This window comes from Diadema setosum, chromosome 15 (genome assembly GCF_964275005.1).
Source record: "Diadema setosum chromosome 15, eeDiaSeto1, whole genome shotgun sequence".
In the NCBI taxonomy this organism is placed as follows: domain Eukaryota; kingdom Metazoa; phylum Echinodermata; class Echinoidea; order Diadematoida; family Diadematidae; genus Diadema; species Diadema setosum.
The window spans coordinates 13,620,672-13,639,449 of NC_092699.1; the positions used below are offsets into that span (position 1 = coordinate 13,620,672).

At 37.2% G+C, this 18,778-nt stretch overlaps 2 protein-coding genes across 2 annotated transcripts in view; one reads left to right on the top strand and one right to left on the bottom strand.

The window, feature by feature from the left end:
• Positions 1–333: 333 nt before the first annotated feature.
• On the bottom strand, positions 334–3,634 carry LOC140239042 (ubiA prenyltransferase domain-containing protein 1-like). The gene has a single exon (XM_072318938.1). The coding sequence runs from the start codon at positions 3,501–3,503 to the stop codon at positions 2,478–2,480; it is 1,026 nt and encodes a 341-aa protein (XP_072175039.1). The 5' UTR covers positions 3,504–3,634; the 3' UTR covers positions 334–2,477.
• Positions 3,635–7,624: 3,990 nt separating this feature from the next.
• The window catches only part of LOC140239051 (serine/threonine-protein kinase mTOR-like), a 243,344-nt gene continuing 232,190 nt past the window's right edge, over positions 7,625–18,778 (top strand). Inside the window, exons 1-7 of the mRNA XM_072318948.1 lie at positions 7,625–8,133; positions 8,941–9,173; positions 9,749–9,850; positions 10,420–10,518; positions 10,980–11,114; positions 17,623–17,685; positions 18,486–18,665. Coding sequence (XP_072175049.1) covers positions 7,917–8,133; positions 8,941–9,173; positions 9,749–9,850; positions 10,420–10,518; positions 10,980–11,114; positions 17,623–17,685; positions 18,486–18,665 — 1,029 coding nt within the window. The 5' untranslated portion in view covers positions 7,625–7,916. The remainder of the gene's footprint in view (positions 8,134–8,940; positions 9,174–9,748; positions 9,851–10,419; positions 10,519–10,979; positions 11,115–17,622; positions 17,686–18,485; positions 18,666–18,778) is intronic.

An 18,778-nucleotide genomic window follows, 5' to 3' on the forward strand; every position in this document is an offset into this window, starting at 1 on the left:
TTTTCAATCTCGCATGTGTACAAATGTGTAGACTCAGTCTAGTCTTAAACTCCTAACAAATTATAAGAACTGTCCAAAGATTTTAAGCAAAGTACATGCATTTTTTTTTTTTTTTTTTTTTACTGGAATATATGAAAAAAGAAACGGTCAGCCTCTGATCAGAGACTGGCATTTTAAACATGCATTGCAAAAGGTGTCCACTGCCCTCTCAAACATGACATTTTGTGAGATCACTCTGAAATTTTGCACTGGAAAAGAAAACAAAACAAAAAACAAGTGCTAGTTTCATGCTCCATCTGTGAGACCTGGCAGCCCTGCTTTCATTCACACCGGACTCTTACCATACCATACAAGGTGTTCTCAGTGCCACAAATATACATGTCAAGTAAATAAGCTATATAGATGTTTATGAACTGAAGCTGAGGCAGTGAAGTTTGGTACATGTGCATCCACTGACATACAAGCATAGATCATGCATTTACACCTTTGTTGTTTCACTCTTTCATGTCCATGCATACACTGTTCCTCCTGTACATTTAAATGCAGATGAAGCTTTCAGGAATTAAACACAGCAAAATCATTACTGGGTACAGAATCAAACATTCAACAGTGGAGATTCCAGGACCACAATACATTATACAATACAGAGCAATAACATATTGGTATATATTCCATCATTGTATTTGCCACAACATAAACAACAATTAATGTAAATTATCCATCAGCAGAAGGAATCACATTACATGACAGATGACTGGACTTTAACAAGGGGATGGACAGCATAGTGTCCATAGAACATTGCATGAACACATTCCTTTATTCTTTATCCACTAAAAGCAGCTCAGCAGCTTCTTCACCAAGACTTCCTCCTTTCTGCAAACTATCTTCACCACCAGAGCATAATCCTTTTAGGGAATTAATCATTCTACTACCAGGATTTGAGACTTAAAGTAAGTGGGCATTGCTGCCTATATGTACATTTCACTTTGTTTTGTTACCGCATAAAAAACATGCAACAGGACATCAAAATGGTACTGCCATCTCTAAATCATGCAATGCTATACCACACTGTGACCACAATGTGAAAGTTACTACATGTACGTGACAGAGTACATACCTTAATGCACACTGTATGTGTACCAGTCAGTTGCTACAATGTACCCATCACACTGCTTTGACTAACTTTCTATGACTGTGCTATGTGATTTCTACATCTTAGGAGAGCAATGGCCTACAGGAGTACAAAGCAGAAATTAATCAATACACCAGGTCACCTCCAGCACCATTTACAAGATGTACAGTATAAATGACATTGATACATTTGTGTTACAGACATTGGGCATATTACAATTACAATTCACAGCCTTACAGAAGACCAGTTTTCAAGGTATTCACTGTAATTGATATGTTTTTGGCTGACAGGCTTAATGATTACTCAGAATCCAATATTTGCAACTTGTCTACAGTATCTCAACGGATGAGTAAGGTACCCGATACAATGTACGTTTGTACACAACACCAGTACAAATTGTTGTAGTTGCTTTGATGAGGCATCAGAGGATAGACCTGTCAGAATACTGCATTCAAAATCATGGCTATTTTCCTACTGAGGACCTACTTGTAGGACTAGTAACAATGTTTCCTATTTTATTAATACCTGCATATCATCTATCCAGCTAATATAGGCATTTCAAATTCATGAAACCCAGTGTGCATTAACTGGTTGTTGCTTTTTAAGACGAGCCTTGGTTGTCGGGAACAAATTTGAATTTTATCAAGATACTCACAAAACTTCATCATCTGTTGGCAAAACAGATATTTTCAGCAAAAAGTTCAAGGCTATTGTTGATTATCAAGAGGAGACTGTAATGTACAAAACGAGTGTGTACAACATGATACTGTTAAAGGAAACTGATCTGTTCCTGCATACCGTAATTTTACACGGAGTTGATACCTTCTAACATTTTGACTCAACACCCCCCTTTCAATCTTTTTCATCTCACATACTTTATTTTATGACAGATTACCAGCTTACGTGTATGCGCAAATTTTATTGAATCCAAAACAGAAACAGTATCAGCCAAGATTTCATGGTGTCTTCAAAAAAGAAAACAAAAAAAGAGAGGAACAAATACTTGTTTATACACATACATCTGTACAATACGATGAAACTTTTTCTGCAATACAGTACCACATGTAGTTCTGATTTCCGTCACCTACAATTGCTTTTATTTGGCAATGTTTGCTTATCTCATATAAAATGAGCTGATTACAAGGAGTTCAGCACATAGACAAACAGGGCAAGCATTTTCCAGAGTACATCATCTGGTTGATATTTAAAGATTTTACCATCACATACAAATGTACTCTACAGACAAAACGTATAATTGACTGAAATACTGAAATATCTGAGTGCTATTGCAGTTTTAAAGTCTCCATAATTGACTGGGAGATAGAAATTTCTGAATTCTTAAATGCTATAATCCTGGCAATGCCCCTGTTTTAGCACAAAAACAGCCGATCACATACAACATCCCAAAAAGCAGGTTTAGCTTGGCTGTATCTTGCGGTAGTTTCATCAGTCTTCTGTGGCGGAATTTCTTCTCAAGCGAAAAAGCCATAGGAAGGGTCAGTACAGGCAGGCAGAGACCTATTGAGAAATTGAGCCCTACAACGGCAAATGTTATATATGGCACAAAGAGTAGAAAACAGTACAAGGCATATGATCCGGCTTCTCCGAGCAAAATGGCTGCTGTGATCACACCAGCCCGCTTGTCGGCTTTCATATCGCGGGCATTGTTGCTGTGAAGGATGGCTTCCGTGTTCAGTGCAAGTGGAATCGCATACAACAGAGGGCTAATGTTTAACTGACCCACTTGGTTGACGAATGCGAACATTACTGACAGAGGCCCAAACGTGATGAGGATGACAATGTCTCCAAGAGCGAGGTACTTCAGCCCGATTCCTCCCGTGTACAAGAACGAACTGGAGAGGCCTCCGAAATAAAGCAGAGCAATGTGCTCCATTTTTGCCGGTGAGAAGGCAGCAACAACAACAAAGGCAACACATCCCAGCGCATACAAGACTGCTCCAAAGGTTGCTACAGTGTTTGGTTCCAGGCGACGGTCGACCAGTGTCCTGTCATCACTCTTCTTGCTGTCCACTCCTCTCACGTAATCATAGTATGTGTTCACTAGGTTGCCAGCGCCGTGGACGAACAGCACGGCAAAAGACGAGGCAATGCAGACGATGGGATTCAATGTTCCGATGGATTTGTACGCGAGTGTTGATCCAAGTAACACTGCGGTAAGCGATGCGCTGAAAGACCACGGCCTCAAGGCCTTCCAGTATCGTCCTACGGTCACGACCAGTTTCTCGCCCGTGCCCACGCCGAGCTTCTGGGGGCACTGCGTGGACCCGTTAGTGTCTTCATGCGCTCCATTGCATTTGGTCGTCCCATTTTCAGTCCCTGAATGTGAACTTTTTGTGTTAGTGGCCATCATTCCTCTCGATCAGAGGCATGTATAACATAGACTAGTAGTCTTCTATTCTTCGGAACAATTTGAGAACACGACATAGGGCGCAGATGAACATTTCCAAAATGATGCAATGAAGTTGTCCTCGCAAGTTGGTTTTCGTCAGCTGGTCGGACTACTTATATGCGCTAAAAACGTACGGGAAAAGGTCGGTCGTCATTCATTGACGTGCGCGTGCGTGACGTGCACTTGCAGCAACATACTAGTGACTGAACATAGAACTTATGCAAGAGATGAGAAAGTGGGCAAATCTTACGTTGCCAATTTAAGATATGGCAAGTGTGACAAAGATCAGTCATAGTAACGATTTCCATACCCTGCATGGTTTGTATAGAACAGTCAGATGAATTTTATATCTGAAATAGAGTTTCACACTTTCTGTCAACATCAGTTAAGTCGTATAATGTATTATATACATTTCTGCACCATTTCATTCAAACTGAAGTAAAATCAAACAAAATGTTTATTCCCAATGTTGCACAAATTGAAACCAGTTCACGTGTTTGTGAGAAAGGAAGAAGAAAAGAAAATATAATATTATTTGCTCCAGATTTTTATATTTTATTGAAACCAGTTCACTTGTTTGTGAGAAAGGAAGAAGAAAAGAAAATATAATATTATTTGCTCCAGATTTTTATATTTTATATTTTGCGCGCTTTGACTGAGATCGGAATTGGGGATAACGTGGCTGATCAACGTCATCCAGCTAATAAGCCACGACTGTGGAGTTCCAGTTTCCACATTAATGAGTACAGATCATTTGCACAAGCAGTAGACCCTAGTTTTTTTAAATTCACTAAGAAAACTCATAATCTGTGATATAATGATTATTCGTGTGATCCTATAAATGATGCCTGCAATGATAGGCTTATACATCCACCTGACAGCGAGCCTTGCATCGCCATTGCATATATTATCAGTAATAGAAAATGCTGATTTTAACATATAATCGATGCGAAACAATGGGATGCTTCCCAGTGTTATTTGACGGACCATTCTTCTTCTATTCATTCTTGCACCTGGTCTACGCTTGCATCAAAGTTCATTCATTATTTGAACATGAATTCTAGGTGCCTACTGTATTCTCTTTTTTTTTTTTCAGACAAGCGTTACGCACTATACCGTATGTCGATTTGAAAGCGAATTATGGTAGTAACTGTGGAAAAAGAAAAGCCATATCAAAATTTGTACCAATGCAGGGGCGGATCCAGGAATTCTGTAAAGGGGGGGGGGAGGGGCGCAAATAATATTTCTGGTGCCACTTCCGGGTTTCATTTCATTTTTTCTTTTTATTTCTTTTATTTTTATCGATAAATAAAGGCGGGGGGGGGGGGGGGGCTTGCGCCGCCCCCCTCTGGATCCGCCACTGGCCAGCAATACTAACTCCGTGCTGGCTTTTGTTTGAGGGTTGCATTCGACCAACATCCTCATAAAACCTGTGAAATGTCAAAATTACATATCCACAGCTTATGTTTTTTTAATTCAAATCAATTCAATAGTTTATTTACTTCCATCATCAAAAAAAAAAGAAAGAAAAGAAAATGAGAACATGAGAAGCGGTACAAGTCGTCGATCTGTCTTTCATTCGTCTGATAAGGGCATTTTTTTTCCTCAAATGCAATATAAAGTATATAGGCCTACGAATGATGTCATAAAAAGAAACAATGCACTTTGTCATGGCAACAAAAAAGTAAATAATCATAACGATGGAAAACAGTGTTCCACTAAAAATCAAAGCTTATATGATACGTGGCACACTGGAAACATAACAACGACATCAGCAGCACCAATTCGTTATGCCAAAAAAATTTATTCATATTCAATTAACTCATTGACTATGATGCTAATAACTATAAACAATACCATTTGATTTTAGAGTGCAAACATAAACTATAATTATAACATAGTACATTTATGGCACATGTTTGTTTACATTTATTTTTTTTTTATTTGGCCGTGTATGCCAGGAAATTGACCAAAAAAGGAAGACAACACGCGGCCACACAAAACAATAACGACAACGACAACAATAACAACACAAAACACAGAAATAACAGAAATGAAGAAAAATAGCACACGCACAGTTACTGGACAACGAAGAACGAGGAAAGAGGAGCAGGGAAGAATGGAGAAAGAAAAGGAAAAGGAAAGGAATGGAAAAGGTCTGTTGACGCGCTACAAAATCTCAAGGACAAGTGAAACATGGCGGATTTTTCATAAGCGGAATTATTATAATAATGGAAAGCAAATATTTTAAAGCCTATTATCATAAATTATAAGTAAACAGGTTCCAACTTGGTAAAACGAGATCCGTCCTATAGTGATAGTATACCTTTCTGTTATCCAATTTTACTGATATATAAACACCGAGAAGACCCTCAATTAACAAAACATGATACAAATTTGCTGAACTTTTCGGGGTGGGTGGGTGTTTCCTGTTTGTATTGGTGTACTTTACACACTGGAAATTATAATGCTGTAGAGTGATTCTCTTGGCATGTTCATAGCTATATCCCATAAAGTAGACATTTCACAAGTCTTTCAAAGAATACGCCTGGCTTTAAAAGTATTAACATTTAAAATTTTGGTGGCAAGAAGAAAAAAATGTAATTACGTCCCGATAAAAAGGCAACATAAACATTTACTTTGAATTTTAGCTGCCCGATCGCCATCATGCAACGTTAACCTTTTTTTTTTTTTTTTTTTCGAAATCTGGTGGCCCGACACCACTTTTAGTGGCCCCGGGACATATTATTATTATGTGTTCGTGTTCGTGTTTTTTTTTTTTTTTTTTCAATATAACATTCAAGATTTTTTAAGGCAAGTTATTGATAACACGAATTCCCTTGTAAATTGGAACTGATGAGTGTGATAATTAATGTAAATAGGCCTAGCGATCATCTTTAACCTAAAATCACCTGATTATATTCTTTCTCTGTATATTTTCATAAAACATGGTTAAAGCCGATTTAATATTGTTTGATAATATGGTTCTTTGAGAATATGCCAGATAAAACGGTATCATCACTCAGTAGTACATTTATCTTCCTGCAATTTTTCCCTTTGTACCAAAAACTGAATTAACAATAGTTAAATAAACCACTAAAGATTATGACGAACGATGCACAAGGTTAATGTTACTGCTTTGATTGATAGTCACTCTTTTTCAAGATTCCTATGCTCAATCGTCAATATCGGAAATATATACTCATATCAATTCATTTCCATTGCATCAACTGAAAATTGTGTGGCCCGCTGTTACGATTCACATTCCTATAAGGGTTATCTAATACATTTAAAGGGATGAAGAATTTACAACACTTAGCTCGTTAAGCGATTCATCCGCGACTTATAACTTTCTATCCACGCATTTTGTGAAGTCAGTACTCACTATAGTAATTCAGACAAAGTAGATTGGCAAAGGTAAAAACGCTGTCGGCATATTAAGGCGACTAACTCTACTCCGCAGTGCACTCGTGATGAGTTATAGAGAGGAAATTCGTCGCACCTTCATGCTGCTTAGAATATGTCATTTTGGAAAATAAAGATAAATTTATTTTTGTGTACATCTAATATATTATTTGCTATGTTATCGTATCTCTGATATTGCAAAAATTGTTAATAATCAAAAGAATGAAAAATAATTTTAGTACAACAATATGGCCGCGCCCTTGTGTGCACATTGGGAGATAGAAAGTTACGTGATCCCCATAATTCGCCAGATGATAATGATATGTCATATCTTACATGTTGCAGAGGACACTTGCTTCTCATTATCGAAATTCCGTTGAGAAGTATATAAATATTCTCTAAACTGACTTCAAAGCATTTTGTATCTCTTTCAAGCATCTAATTTGATTAGTAGATCACGTATAAATCTTCGGGATTCATGTAGCCGGCGGAAATGTGGGTCAAGGGTCAATGGTCAAACTCCTTCCTGTTCCAGCCAGTGTTGTGATCCTATCAGTGCAGTCAGTAAGTGGTGCCCGACGACTATGATCTAGCTCTTTCTTACCCTGCAAACTCTCCAAGCCAAAGAATACTTCTTTCAGATCCCTGACCATTTGCAAAGGGATTTGCAAGGGATGGTCTGGCGCAAATTCTGGCCTTTGGAATTGCAAGGAAATCGTGTGATCACAACTTTATCAGCGCCACAGCGGTGCCCTTTTCGAAACGCCTTTTTTGTCGTGGGGCAGCTGCTGCGCTGCAGCTCATGCGAGGACAGCGCACTATCGACCTGGGTAGGTCAACCCTCAACAGCTCAAGAACATCTAACGTTAGAATTTAGACGCTAACGTTACTCAGTCTAGCTCTAACTATTGATGTGTTGCTGGCCCGATGTGGTAATGGTGTGAATTGAGGCTCAGATTGATTGGCAACATGTCGATGATGAACAGCCTTATCGGGGGTCTCAAAAGTCGGCACGACGATGTCCGCACGAGAGCAGCCAAAAACCTGCAACACTATGTCAGCACCGAGCTGCGGGAGGTGTCGGCGGACGAGCGCACCTCCTTCATGGACGAACTGAACCACCATATTTTTGAGCTAGTGTCTAGTCAGGACGTCAACGAAAAGAAAGGTGGCATTCTAGCCATTGGTAAGAGTTTTACCCTTTTATCACATCTCAAGCATTCAAGTTATTGCTTAATAAAAATGATGAATTTAGCTACTTGCATTTTGCAGACTGTGCCTCTAACGTTATAACAGGTAGAAACTTCTATTAACAGTTAGATAAATAAGAGAGAGAGAGAGAGAGAGAGAGAGAGAGAGAGACCTGCTGAGCTGAGTAAATTTGGATCTACTTACAACTCGTCTAAATGTGAATGAAAAATGTGATTGATGTTAGCAGGCTAAAACTTTTATGTAAAGCGAGTGTTGTGGTCTGCCTCCTGATCTTGTCGCAAGTCCATTGTGATGTCATAATTCTTCTTGGGACTAGACCGGGTGTCTAGGAAGTGTTGAAACACCTTACTCTTTAAGATCTATTAATTAAATTTATATTTCTGTACTAGCTGTTGAGATTAGCTCAGCTGTGGTGGTAATTTGTAATGCAAGCTGGCCATAATTCGACCACAATGCTTTGCAACATGTGACCGCTTGCTACATGTAGACTCTAAAGTAGAAACCAATATTTTTGGGCACAGTCCAAACTTGGCAGGGGAGGTCGAACCTTGGTGGTGGGGATGTTGTACAATAATTGTAGTGTACCAACAAGCATGCTGCTGAAAGAAAGTAAAAAAAAAAGTCAAATCATAAACAAACTTAAACTTTGTAAGATTGCACAAATTATGCAAACATCCACTCATTACATTGGCCGATGTCATAGAACTTTTAATTGTTAGTCTGCTTTAAGTGGTGACAAGGAATTGATGTTCGTTTCTACTACTGTTAACATTTCTTACAGTGAGCCTCATCGGGATAGATGGAGACAATGCCACAAGAATCTTTAGATTCGCCAACTACCTGAGGAACCTGCTGCCCTCAAACGATGTCGTTGTCATGGAGATGGCGGCCAAAGCCATTGGTCACCTGGCTCTGGCGGGAGGCACCTTCACCCCAGAGTATGTGGACTTTGAAGTGAAGAGAGCCCTCGAGTGGCTGGGCGGGGACAGGCAAGAGGGACGCAGACATGCTGCTGTAAGTTGCAGAGCTAATTTTATTTCAAAGATTCTTCAGTGGAGTTATCTACAAGAGGAATTGATATGACTGTCAGAAGATGACCTGTTTAAGCTACATTTATTCCAGCAAATATTGTATATTTTGTCCTGTTTTAGAATGTCATCTTTGTTGTGGATGTGACTGCCAACCTTTGTTGTGCCTAGGACTCCATACCATCTTTTATTCATGAGAAGACTTGTAATCTAGATAAATGCTTTAATAGAAATCAGCCCACTCAGGAAGATGAGTGGTTTATAGTTGTTATTTTGTAGTTGTACATGTTTGGTGTACATGTAGGTTAATTCAAATTGACAGATTATTTGCTTGAAAAGAAAAAAAAAGAAGAAGTGAAATTTGACTTTCATAACATGATATACACATTTGTACTTGATAGTAACAAACTCTCAAACTGGCCGGCTGCTGTCTCTGCTGTTGTGACCGCAGTATGTTGTGAAGTTTGATTTAGGACACTCAAATTTTAAGTGTCCTCCCTACTATTTGAGGTCATACTCTGATTTAAAATGGATGTATAATTTGCTTGTCTCATGTTTCAGGTCCTGGTTCTGCGTGAGCTAGCAGAGAACACCCCAACATTCTTCTTTCAACAAGTGCAATCTTTCTTTGACAACATCTTCAATGCCATCAGAGACCCAAAGGTGAGTTGTTTTGAATGACTTGCTTTTATTGGTACACAGAAGATCTTGTATTCATTCAAATTCATAAACTGTACATTCACGATACATTCACCACATCTATTATTCAAACATTTTGTCTTTTCAAGTGATCATGTATGTAAGCTTGCTGAAACAACATGTGAAATAAATCTGCTTCACATACTGAACTATTTGTGTGCCATGGTGTAAACATCACTATCATCAATGTGTATGCACCCTATATGATGTTTTCCGTGATGGTAGACTAATGTAAATTAGATCAGATTAATGAAAAGACATTGGTGTGATGGAGCACATAGATTTTGGCATACGATTATTAACCCGTTGAGGACGGTTTGATTTTGCTACAACATGCATTTCTCGTAGACACCTGCCCGAGTATACTCGGGACTCATCCTCAACGGGTAAATATCAGGTAGACAGGTAAAGTCTGTGTATCTGTGATATATTGTGTGCAGGGTATTTGTACATGATGACAATAGAAGATAACGGATAGTCATAAGCACAAATGTGTTGACATCTTCCTAATCTCATATCATGATCTGTCACAGCAAGCCATTCGAGAGGCGGCGGTGTCAGCGCTGAGAGCCTGCTTGGAGCTAACAGCCCAGAGGGAAACGAAAGAGATGCAGAAACCACAGTGGTACAAGGTGAATTGGTTTGGTGGTGTTCATACTCAGCAAATTTGATGGTTCTATCTAAGCATGTTCTGTAAACCCCATGCAAAATATTTATCACTTATGTCTTATTGTTTTTTTCTTTTGTTTTAAAGTGTGCCCTAATTAACTTTTGTCTCAAAATATAATTTCAGACCAGTTGAGTGAAAAATAAAATCCTCATTTTGTGTGTCTGATTTCTTGTTTTTCGGACAGTGATGATTGCTCACTTGATAAAAAGTAAACACTTGAGAGGTTTTGCCTTTACAGAGGTGCATGTAGATTTCACCTACTTTAGTCAGGAGGTTACATCATTACATCGAAACAACATCAGGGAATGCCTCATGATCTAGTCTTGCAATCTGAAATTTGCATGACACAAGTGCTGAAGAGGTGATAAAAAACCAACCATAACAAAGTATTGACTTCTGATGAATGTGCACTCTCTACGGCAGCAAACTTATGAGGAGGCTGAGAAGGGCTTTGAAGAGGTTAGCTCCAAGGAGAAAGGCCTGAACCGAGATGACCGCACCCACGGGTCGCTCCTGATCATCAACGAGCTCATTCGCAACAGCAGCCGAGAAGGGGAGGTGAGGGGGTGTGATGGGGTGGGGGGCATGAGGATGGGGGGGGGGGGGGGGGAGGGGAATGTACTTGCTTTTTTTGATGCATTTTTTAACCTTCACATCACTGAGTTAGTAGGATACAATGTATCTCACTTTTCTTTTGTCACTGATCATTCTTGTATTTCCCTGTTTCGCCTCTAACCTGATGGTGGCAAACTTTCAAAAAGTCAAATCTGTATTTTTTTTATGCCTCCGCCAACAAAGTGGCCGGAGGCATTATGTTTTCGGGTCGTCCGTCTGTCCATCCGTCGGTACGTCCGTATGTCCGTCCCGTTTTGTTTTTGTCGATATCTCAAGAACCATGAGGCGGTTTTGCATCAAACTTGGTATGAGGGTATATCCTGGGGGGATAATACTTTGTTTCGATTTTAGGGTCACGGGGTCAAAGGTCAAAGGTCACAGGTTATTTTGTGAAAAAAAGGTTGAAATTTCATGTTTTTCTCCATATCTCGCAAATGGTTCAAGGTATCTTCATGGAACTTAGTATATATGCATGTACCGATGGGCAGTGATTATCTAGGGAAGTTGGGTGTCATGGGTCAAAGGTCAGGGGGTCAAAGGTCAAGGTCAACTCCTCAAAATATCACTACTTGTATTTATGCAATGCCTGAAGGATTTTTTTAAAACTTGATGTATGCATGTATAACCCAATATATATTCTATGGGAAGTTTCTTGCCTAAAGGTCAAAGGTCAAAAGGTCAAAGGTCAAAAGGTCAAGTGAAAGTGCTAGATTGCACTTCTTCCTCTATATCTCAAAAGTAACTCAAGGTATTATCATGAATTTTACATATTTATGCATGTTCTACCTAACAGTGATTCTCTTTGGAACTGTGGGGTCAAAGGTCAAAGGCCAGGTTTCGATAATACTATTTTACAATTTGATACTGAAATTATACTTTTTCTCAATACCTTGAAAATTACTCAATGCATAAACTTGTAAAAGGGTCAAAAGTCAAGTGAAAATCATCAGTTCCCCCAAATACCTGCACTCTGACGTTTTAATCATTCATCCAATTAAACCTAGTTCTAGGAAAGTGAACATTCAGCACATTTGTGGCAAACCTGTCATTTTAATATTTTGCCAATTGTGTGAAACTGTCATCACACATTGTCAAGACATTGTACTATAGACCTATTAGGAGAACCATGCATTATGGCGGAGGCATATGGCCATTTTTACAATCAGTGGTGTAAAACACAGTGTTGGCACTAATTGGTGTATAACTTTCTTATACACTGACAGATATGCATTATTTTTTCTCATAAACTTACCACCCACAGTGTCTACCTTGGGTACCTTAATGAACTTTCCTCTCTTTTTCTTTCAGATGTGGCAGGCACTTACATGCTTGAAATCCAACACATTTGGTGTACTCACTCTGACATAGTATTTTTGTCAGAGCTAGCATATTAAATTGTTTATTCCTTTTCATTATTTTTGTTGCTGTTGTGATAGACAGGTATCCAACATTAAGAACTATTATGTTTACCAGGTTCTGCTTTGTCTTCTTTAAATACTGAAATTGTCCAAACTTTATGTTTCGGAGGTGACATTTTCCGTTAACAATTAACCCCTCTTTTGAGTTAGCTCTTGTTCACAATTATAAAATTCAACTTTGCTAATTTCCATCAAAACAGAATAGTAATCAATCTGACTTAACTTTGATCCAAAGATTATTTAATTCAAATAACTTATCATTTTTTGGTGAGCGTTTATAAATTTATGTAACTTTTCCGTTAACATTTCTGTCACCTCCGAGACAACAGATTTATGTATTTAATTTTTTTATTCTTGACATCAATTATACATTACATTTGCAAAAATGTAACATATCCCCTCACATTATCTCTGAAGGAAGGTAGTAGAAATATAGCCTGTTGTTTTCATTTCGGAGCAATTTACAATTTTCCGTTAACACTTGTCACCTCCGAAACACTTGTCACCTCCGAAACAACAAGCATATTATATTTGATAATTTCTTGAAGACAAAGCAATTTTGTTTGATTCTGCCCAATTGACAGGAATCTCTTTTGGATGACAATAGTAATATGGCAACAGGAAGTGAGAATTTTCTAGGGATTAAAAAAAGATCCAATTAAAACTAAAAATTACTGTTTCGGAGGTGACAAAACACTGTTAACAAGATTTTTTGTTCATTTCTGTTGAAGAGAAACCATATCATGTACACCAATGGTTTCATTTATTTTAGTAACATAAGTCTCAAAGTGAAGAAATCAACTACCACACTCTCACTCTTTTTTTTGTTGCTAGACTGTACGTTTTAGGGCAAATTTACATTTTTTCACTTTTTTTAACAATGAGAATGCACAAAATACACCCTTCTGTTGTATATATAATATTGTAATCAAGATCATTTCTCCTGCTTTAGTTAAGTAAACATATAGATGCTTTCATCTTAGAAGCTTGATTTCCAACAAGCAATTTAGTTGTGAAGATTTACCAATCACAGCTTTCCATGTAGGTTGCTTTTTCTTGTGTTTCGGAGGTGACATTGTTTGTTAACACCATATTGTTATGTGATAGTGAAAGGCAAGACTTCAGTTCCTTTTCACTATCTATTAACATTTTCTAATACTTTTAATATCTACAAAATCCTCACAACAGAAGTGACTTGTTTATACAAAGCTCACCAGAATTCCCTTGATACCAAAGTGATACATGTGGCAGTTCATGCATGCCCTAGTCCACAATCATTAAAAAAAAGAATGTAAAAAAAAAAAAAATCATCAAATAATCAAACTTCACAAAAAGGCCAAATGCCTATAGCTGGTGCACAACTTGTTCTTGAATTCTTAGTTGTTGTTTTTCCACGTACAATGTGGTAATTATAAACAAAAGTATGTGATTTTTTTTTTAATATGACAATAATTATTACATTTTCCAAGTTGAACCAACTGTTTATGACATTGTATTTTTTTAAGATTATTCAAGTTATATGACAACTAAAGTGAACAGAGGAACAAGTCCCGAGGACTAGAAAGGGAAAGATAAAAAAACAAGATTTGTAGTTCTATTTCAGTATAATTTTTATGAGGTGTTTTCCTTGTTTTGTTATTATGTTTTATCTCAGAATTTGGCTTTAAGTAACTGGAATTTCAAGGAAAAGAAAATGGTTTCTTAAAGGACAAGTCCACTTTCATATACATGTGGATTGAGTGAATGCAACAACATTAGTATAACATATCATTGAAAGTTTGGGAGAAATTGGACAATCCATTCAAAAGTTATGGGTTTTTTAAATATCTGCGCAATCACTGCTGGATGAGACGACTACGACAGTGTATGATGTCACATGCATACAACGATATAAGGAAAATATAAGTGAATTTTACAAAATTTTACTTTTTGAAAAAAGTGCACATTTTTTCAACTTGCTCTGATGTATTTTTAGGGCAATATTATTCACCCTGCCTTCCAAAAGAGAGAAGTCATGTGTTCTTTTGTTATGCAAGAAAAGTGAAAATACAGAATGTTGAATTTTCTTGATACTTTCTCTATATCCTTGTACACATGTGACATCACAAGCTATAGTTTAAGTCTTCTCATTCAGCTTTGACTGAGCAGAAACTTTAAAAATCCATAACTCTGGAATGGATTGCCTTACTTTCCTCAAACTCTCACTGATGGGTAAATATTGCTATATTTACTCAACCCTCATGTCTACTGAGGTGAACTTGTCCTTTTCCAGTTTCGGTCCCTTATACACGGATGTACAGCTGTAGGTTTATTTGAGACCAGTTTGTGTCCGGTACCTTCTGTGAAGTTGATGAGGAAAATTACTGAACAAAAACAAATTTTCCCCTCAAGTTCACAGAAAAGCATTATGCTGCTCTCTTCAGCTGGGAAACACAAACTGTTGTCTTAACCAAACTGTAAAAACCTGTTAAAGATTAGTATGAATTACAATCTCAAACAAAATATGAGCTGGTATCAATTATCATGAAAGAGAACAAACAATCAAAATAACAAGTAAGAACTGAAAGAAAGAGCTTATATTTGAAAATTAAAGCCATGAGGAAAGACATGAATGTTCACTAAATAGTTAACACCTGAGAAGTTGGGTTGTCTCTGTGTTGTGTCACCCCAAAAACAATAAAATGTTTTTTCTTATCTTATACTTTTTACTCTCAAAAGTGACTGTTAAATATGCATGATTTGCAGGTAATTTTCAATCAATTCAAAATGATATGTAAAATATATTTTAGTAATGTCAACAGCTTAAATGAATCTGGTGTATAGAAAATTTATTCCAGATGAACCAAACACCTTTCACCAGTATTATAACATTTGTATGGTGGCTATCAAGGATGATGAAGAATTCATGAACATCCTTGAATTAATCTATTTATAAAACTATGTGCAAACAAAAACGTACACAAGTCAAATAAGAATTTTTGCTTTTGGTATTCATACCGTATGTCCCCGCCAAAAAATTACAGTGGTATCCTCCTCCGCAATGATAACTTTAAAGATAGTGAATCAATCTAAAATACAATGTGAGGGATTGAAACTTTAACTCATTGCCTACACCTTACAGAAAACCCCATTCAATTTGCTTCAAAGGTCAAAGAGAATTTAGGATTTTTGTAGAGCATGTGAGGAATCCCTTCCCTCCAAGTTCTGCAAGTGTTTACACATTAACATGCAGTTCCAAGAGCATCCAAGTGCTAAACTTGGAAGAATCAGACTCCTGACATCCTTTATAACAATCCACATTTCTTTGAGATCACGTAACCAAATTGACTGGGGCATTCTGCAAAATAGAGCTAAGATGTTATGATTTAAGACCCCAAAGTAGAATTTAGCTGATTTAATCATATTGGGTGCTATCAATGCAAAAGTCTAATTGCAAATTTTTTTGGGGGGACATACTATATGAATACATGAACACAATGTTAACATTGAATGTCACCTCCGAAACAAAGTTATTCTTCCCTGGTGTTGTAGAATAAAATATTCTGAGAGTAAAGAAACATTACTGAAATGATCTTACACCCTCATTTCAATTTAAGGTAGAAAATGGAATGCCATATTTCTTTGGGTTACAATATCTAGTTTATGTCCGTTATATTCTTACTGTAAATTAATATTTTAAAACAATGTTAACATTGAATGTCACCTCCGAAACGAAGTGATTCTTCCCTGGTGTTGTGGAATAAAATGTTCTGAGAGCAAAGAAACATTACTAAAATGATCTCACACCCTCATCTCAAGTTAAGGTAGAAAATGGAATGCCATGTTTCTTAAGATTTCAATATCTAGCTTACATCCTTCGTCCAATTGGAAGGCAAACTACCGGTACCCGTGCTAATTAATGAAGTGTAAAAAAACACTTGTTCTGTGTGGTTTATCTGCTTGAAACAGGAGTTAATTTCTTGTTCTCGAGTTATAATTATTAGAAACATTGATAAAAAGAAGAAGTTTTTGTGTTATTCTCACTTATTCTCAAAAAAAGTGAGTGTTAATATTAATGTCACCTCCGAAACATTCTAATATGTTAACTGTCACCTCCGAAACATCCATGTGTGAAAAATCCAAGTTTTAAAGAAATGATTGGAATTTCATTTAACCTACATAGGAAGGTAGCCCTTCTTAAAGACTTGTCATAGTAAGAGTTTGACCTGGCCTGCCCTCCAATAAATAGTTGAAATATTAAAAATTACATGTCAATTGGTATTTTTAGCAAAAATTTATAGATCTCATGTATTTTTTTTTAATTCACTTTTTATTCAACCCCCAAATAGTTTTGATTCACAAACTATATATTGTTGTTAACCATATAAACTTTGCTGGTGAAGTTTGACTACAGAGTTTTGTCAATATGGTGCAATTCATGAAAGCAAAATTTTGCTTAAATTTACTTCAGGTGCCAGGGTTTTCCTTAAATTACACCAATAACCCTTCAGCTTTAAGGTCTGAAATGTTATTTTTTCAAAAATTTGAATACTTTCAAACAGGAATCAAACAGAATAATGAAAAAATATTTTGTTTGAAATTTTGACCCTCCGAGTACAAAAGTTACACCACTGATCGTAAAAAAGGCCATATGTGTAGCTGTAGCGATATATCTAGTTTTCAATTTATGCAGTTTGAAAGTACATCAGTGATGCTTGTTTGATATACAGTTTGCTGACAGTTCTGATGCAATTTCTGTTTTACTTTAAAAAAAAAATTCTTTGTATTTTCAGTCATCAGTGCCAAGATATATTGAATATAAGCTTTTCTGAGGTGTTAAAATCAGTTAGCTTTTAACTGTTGAACTCGCATTTGCAAGTCCCCTCCTGTATAACATTTGGTAGATAAGAGAATATTATGTATCATTTCTTCAAGTTTGTGTGTTCTGTGGTGATGCATCCTCTTTTTTTTTTCAACTCGGCACATAGTGACACAATGATCTCTAACTTCAGTTGTTCATTGACTCAAAATCCCATTTACCTCCCATTGTGCAGCGCCTACGCCAGGAGATGGAAGAGATATCCCAACAGCAGACCCAGCACGAGCACAGCTTTAAGGTATGGTGTCTTCAAATTGACTTTTCTTTGCTCCAAGTTGTGTCCAGAAGAAAATGTAATGCTTCAACATCATCATACACAGTAGTTCTTTGCTGTTGCTAGGCCAGAAATGTGTGAGGATGAAATTGAAATGTGTCCTCTCTATGTAGACACAAAATGGCAAGAGCAGTTTACAACATTGGATATTCTATGCACTGCACCACTTCCTCTTCATGATTATAATGGTGTGCACAATGTGTCATGAAGAAACATACATTGTATAGCTTAGTTTCTACCATTTACCCCAAAAAACAATAAATTAACAAAGAAAGGAAAAAAAGAAACAAACAAATCACCAGTTTTGATGTCAATATAATTGTCTAGTATGATTTACAATAAAAATACTTCAGTTCAGTGTGTACACACAGCCTCTTAGTTGTAGATGGATTTAAGAAATGTATGAATTGTATGTACATTTCTCACTAGTAGTTAATCTTATGTCAATTGCTTAGAATCTGTTGTCATGTCATCTGATATGTCACTTGAGTGAAAATGGCAAGGAATGTAAGCAATTAGATGCTTAAGAAATATGTCCTTATGATATTGTGCTGCTACAGTGTATTTTATGCTTACACAAGTAGTGTAATTTGCTTTCTATCTTGCCTTTATGATTCCATTAATCATATCATTACACATTTGTGTTTTGCTGTTTTTTAGTGCATTTTTTGAAGTGCTGGGAAGTGCGATGCTCGAATGCTTTATGAATGACCTGTGTCTAATTCTGCAAGTACTCGATCATGCCCATTTTCTTTTCCCCATAGGAGCTAGGTTCGTCAAGCAGCAAGGCCAAGCCCCCGCCTGGCCCCCAGCTAGGCCACAGCCTTCACCTTCAGCGGGGTCTGGCCAGCCCCCTGTCCCTAGTCAGCACCAGTATCCAGCCAAAGCCTCGCATCACCGAGAGTCGCTATTGCCAGGAGCTCATGCAGCAGAAGTTTGATGCTGTGAGTCCGACCAAGCATTCCCTTCTTTCAAATTAGAGTTCTGCATTCCTTTTTTTATTTCCATTCAAAGGTTGCATTAATCCACTCTCACTTTGTCCAAGCACTCCTTTTCA

Excerpts from the sequence above, each read along its gene's own strand:
- LOC140239042 (XM_072318938.1), bottom strand. The coding sequence starts at position 3,503 with ATGATGGCCACTAACACAAAAAGTTCACATTCAGGGACTGAAAATGGG.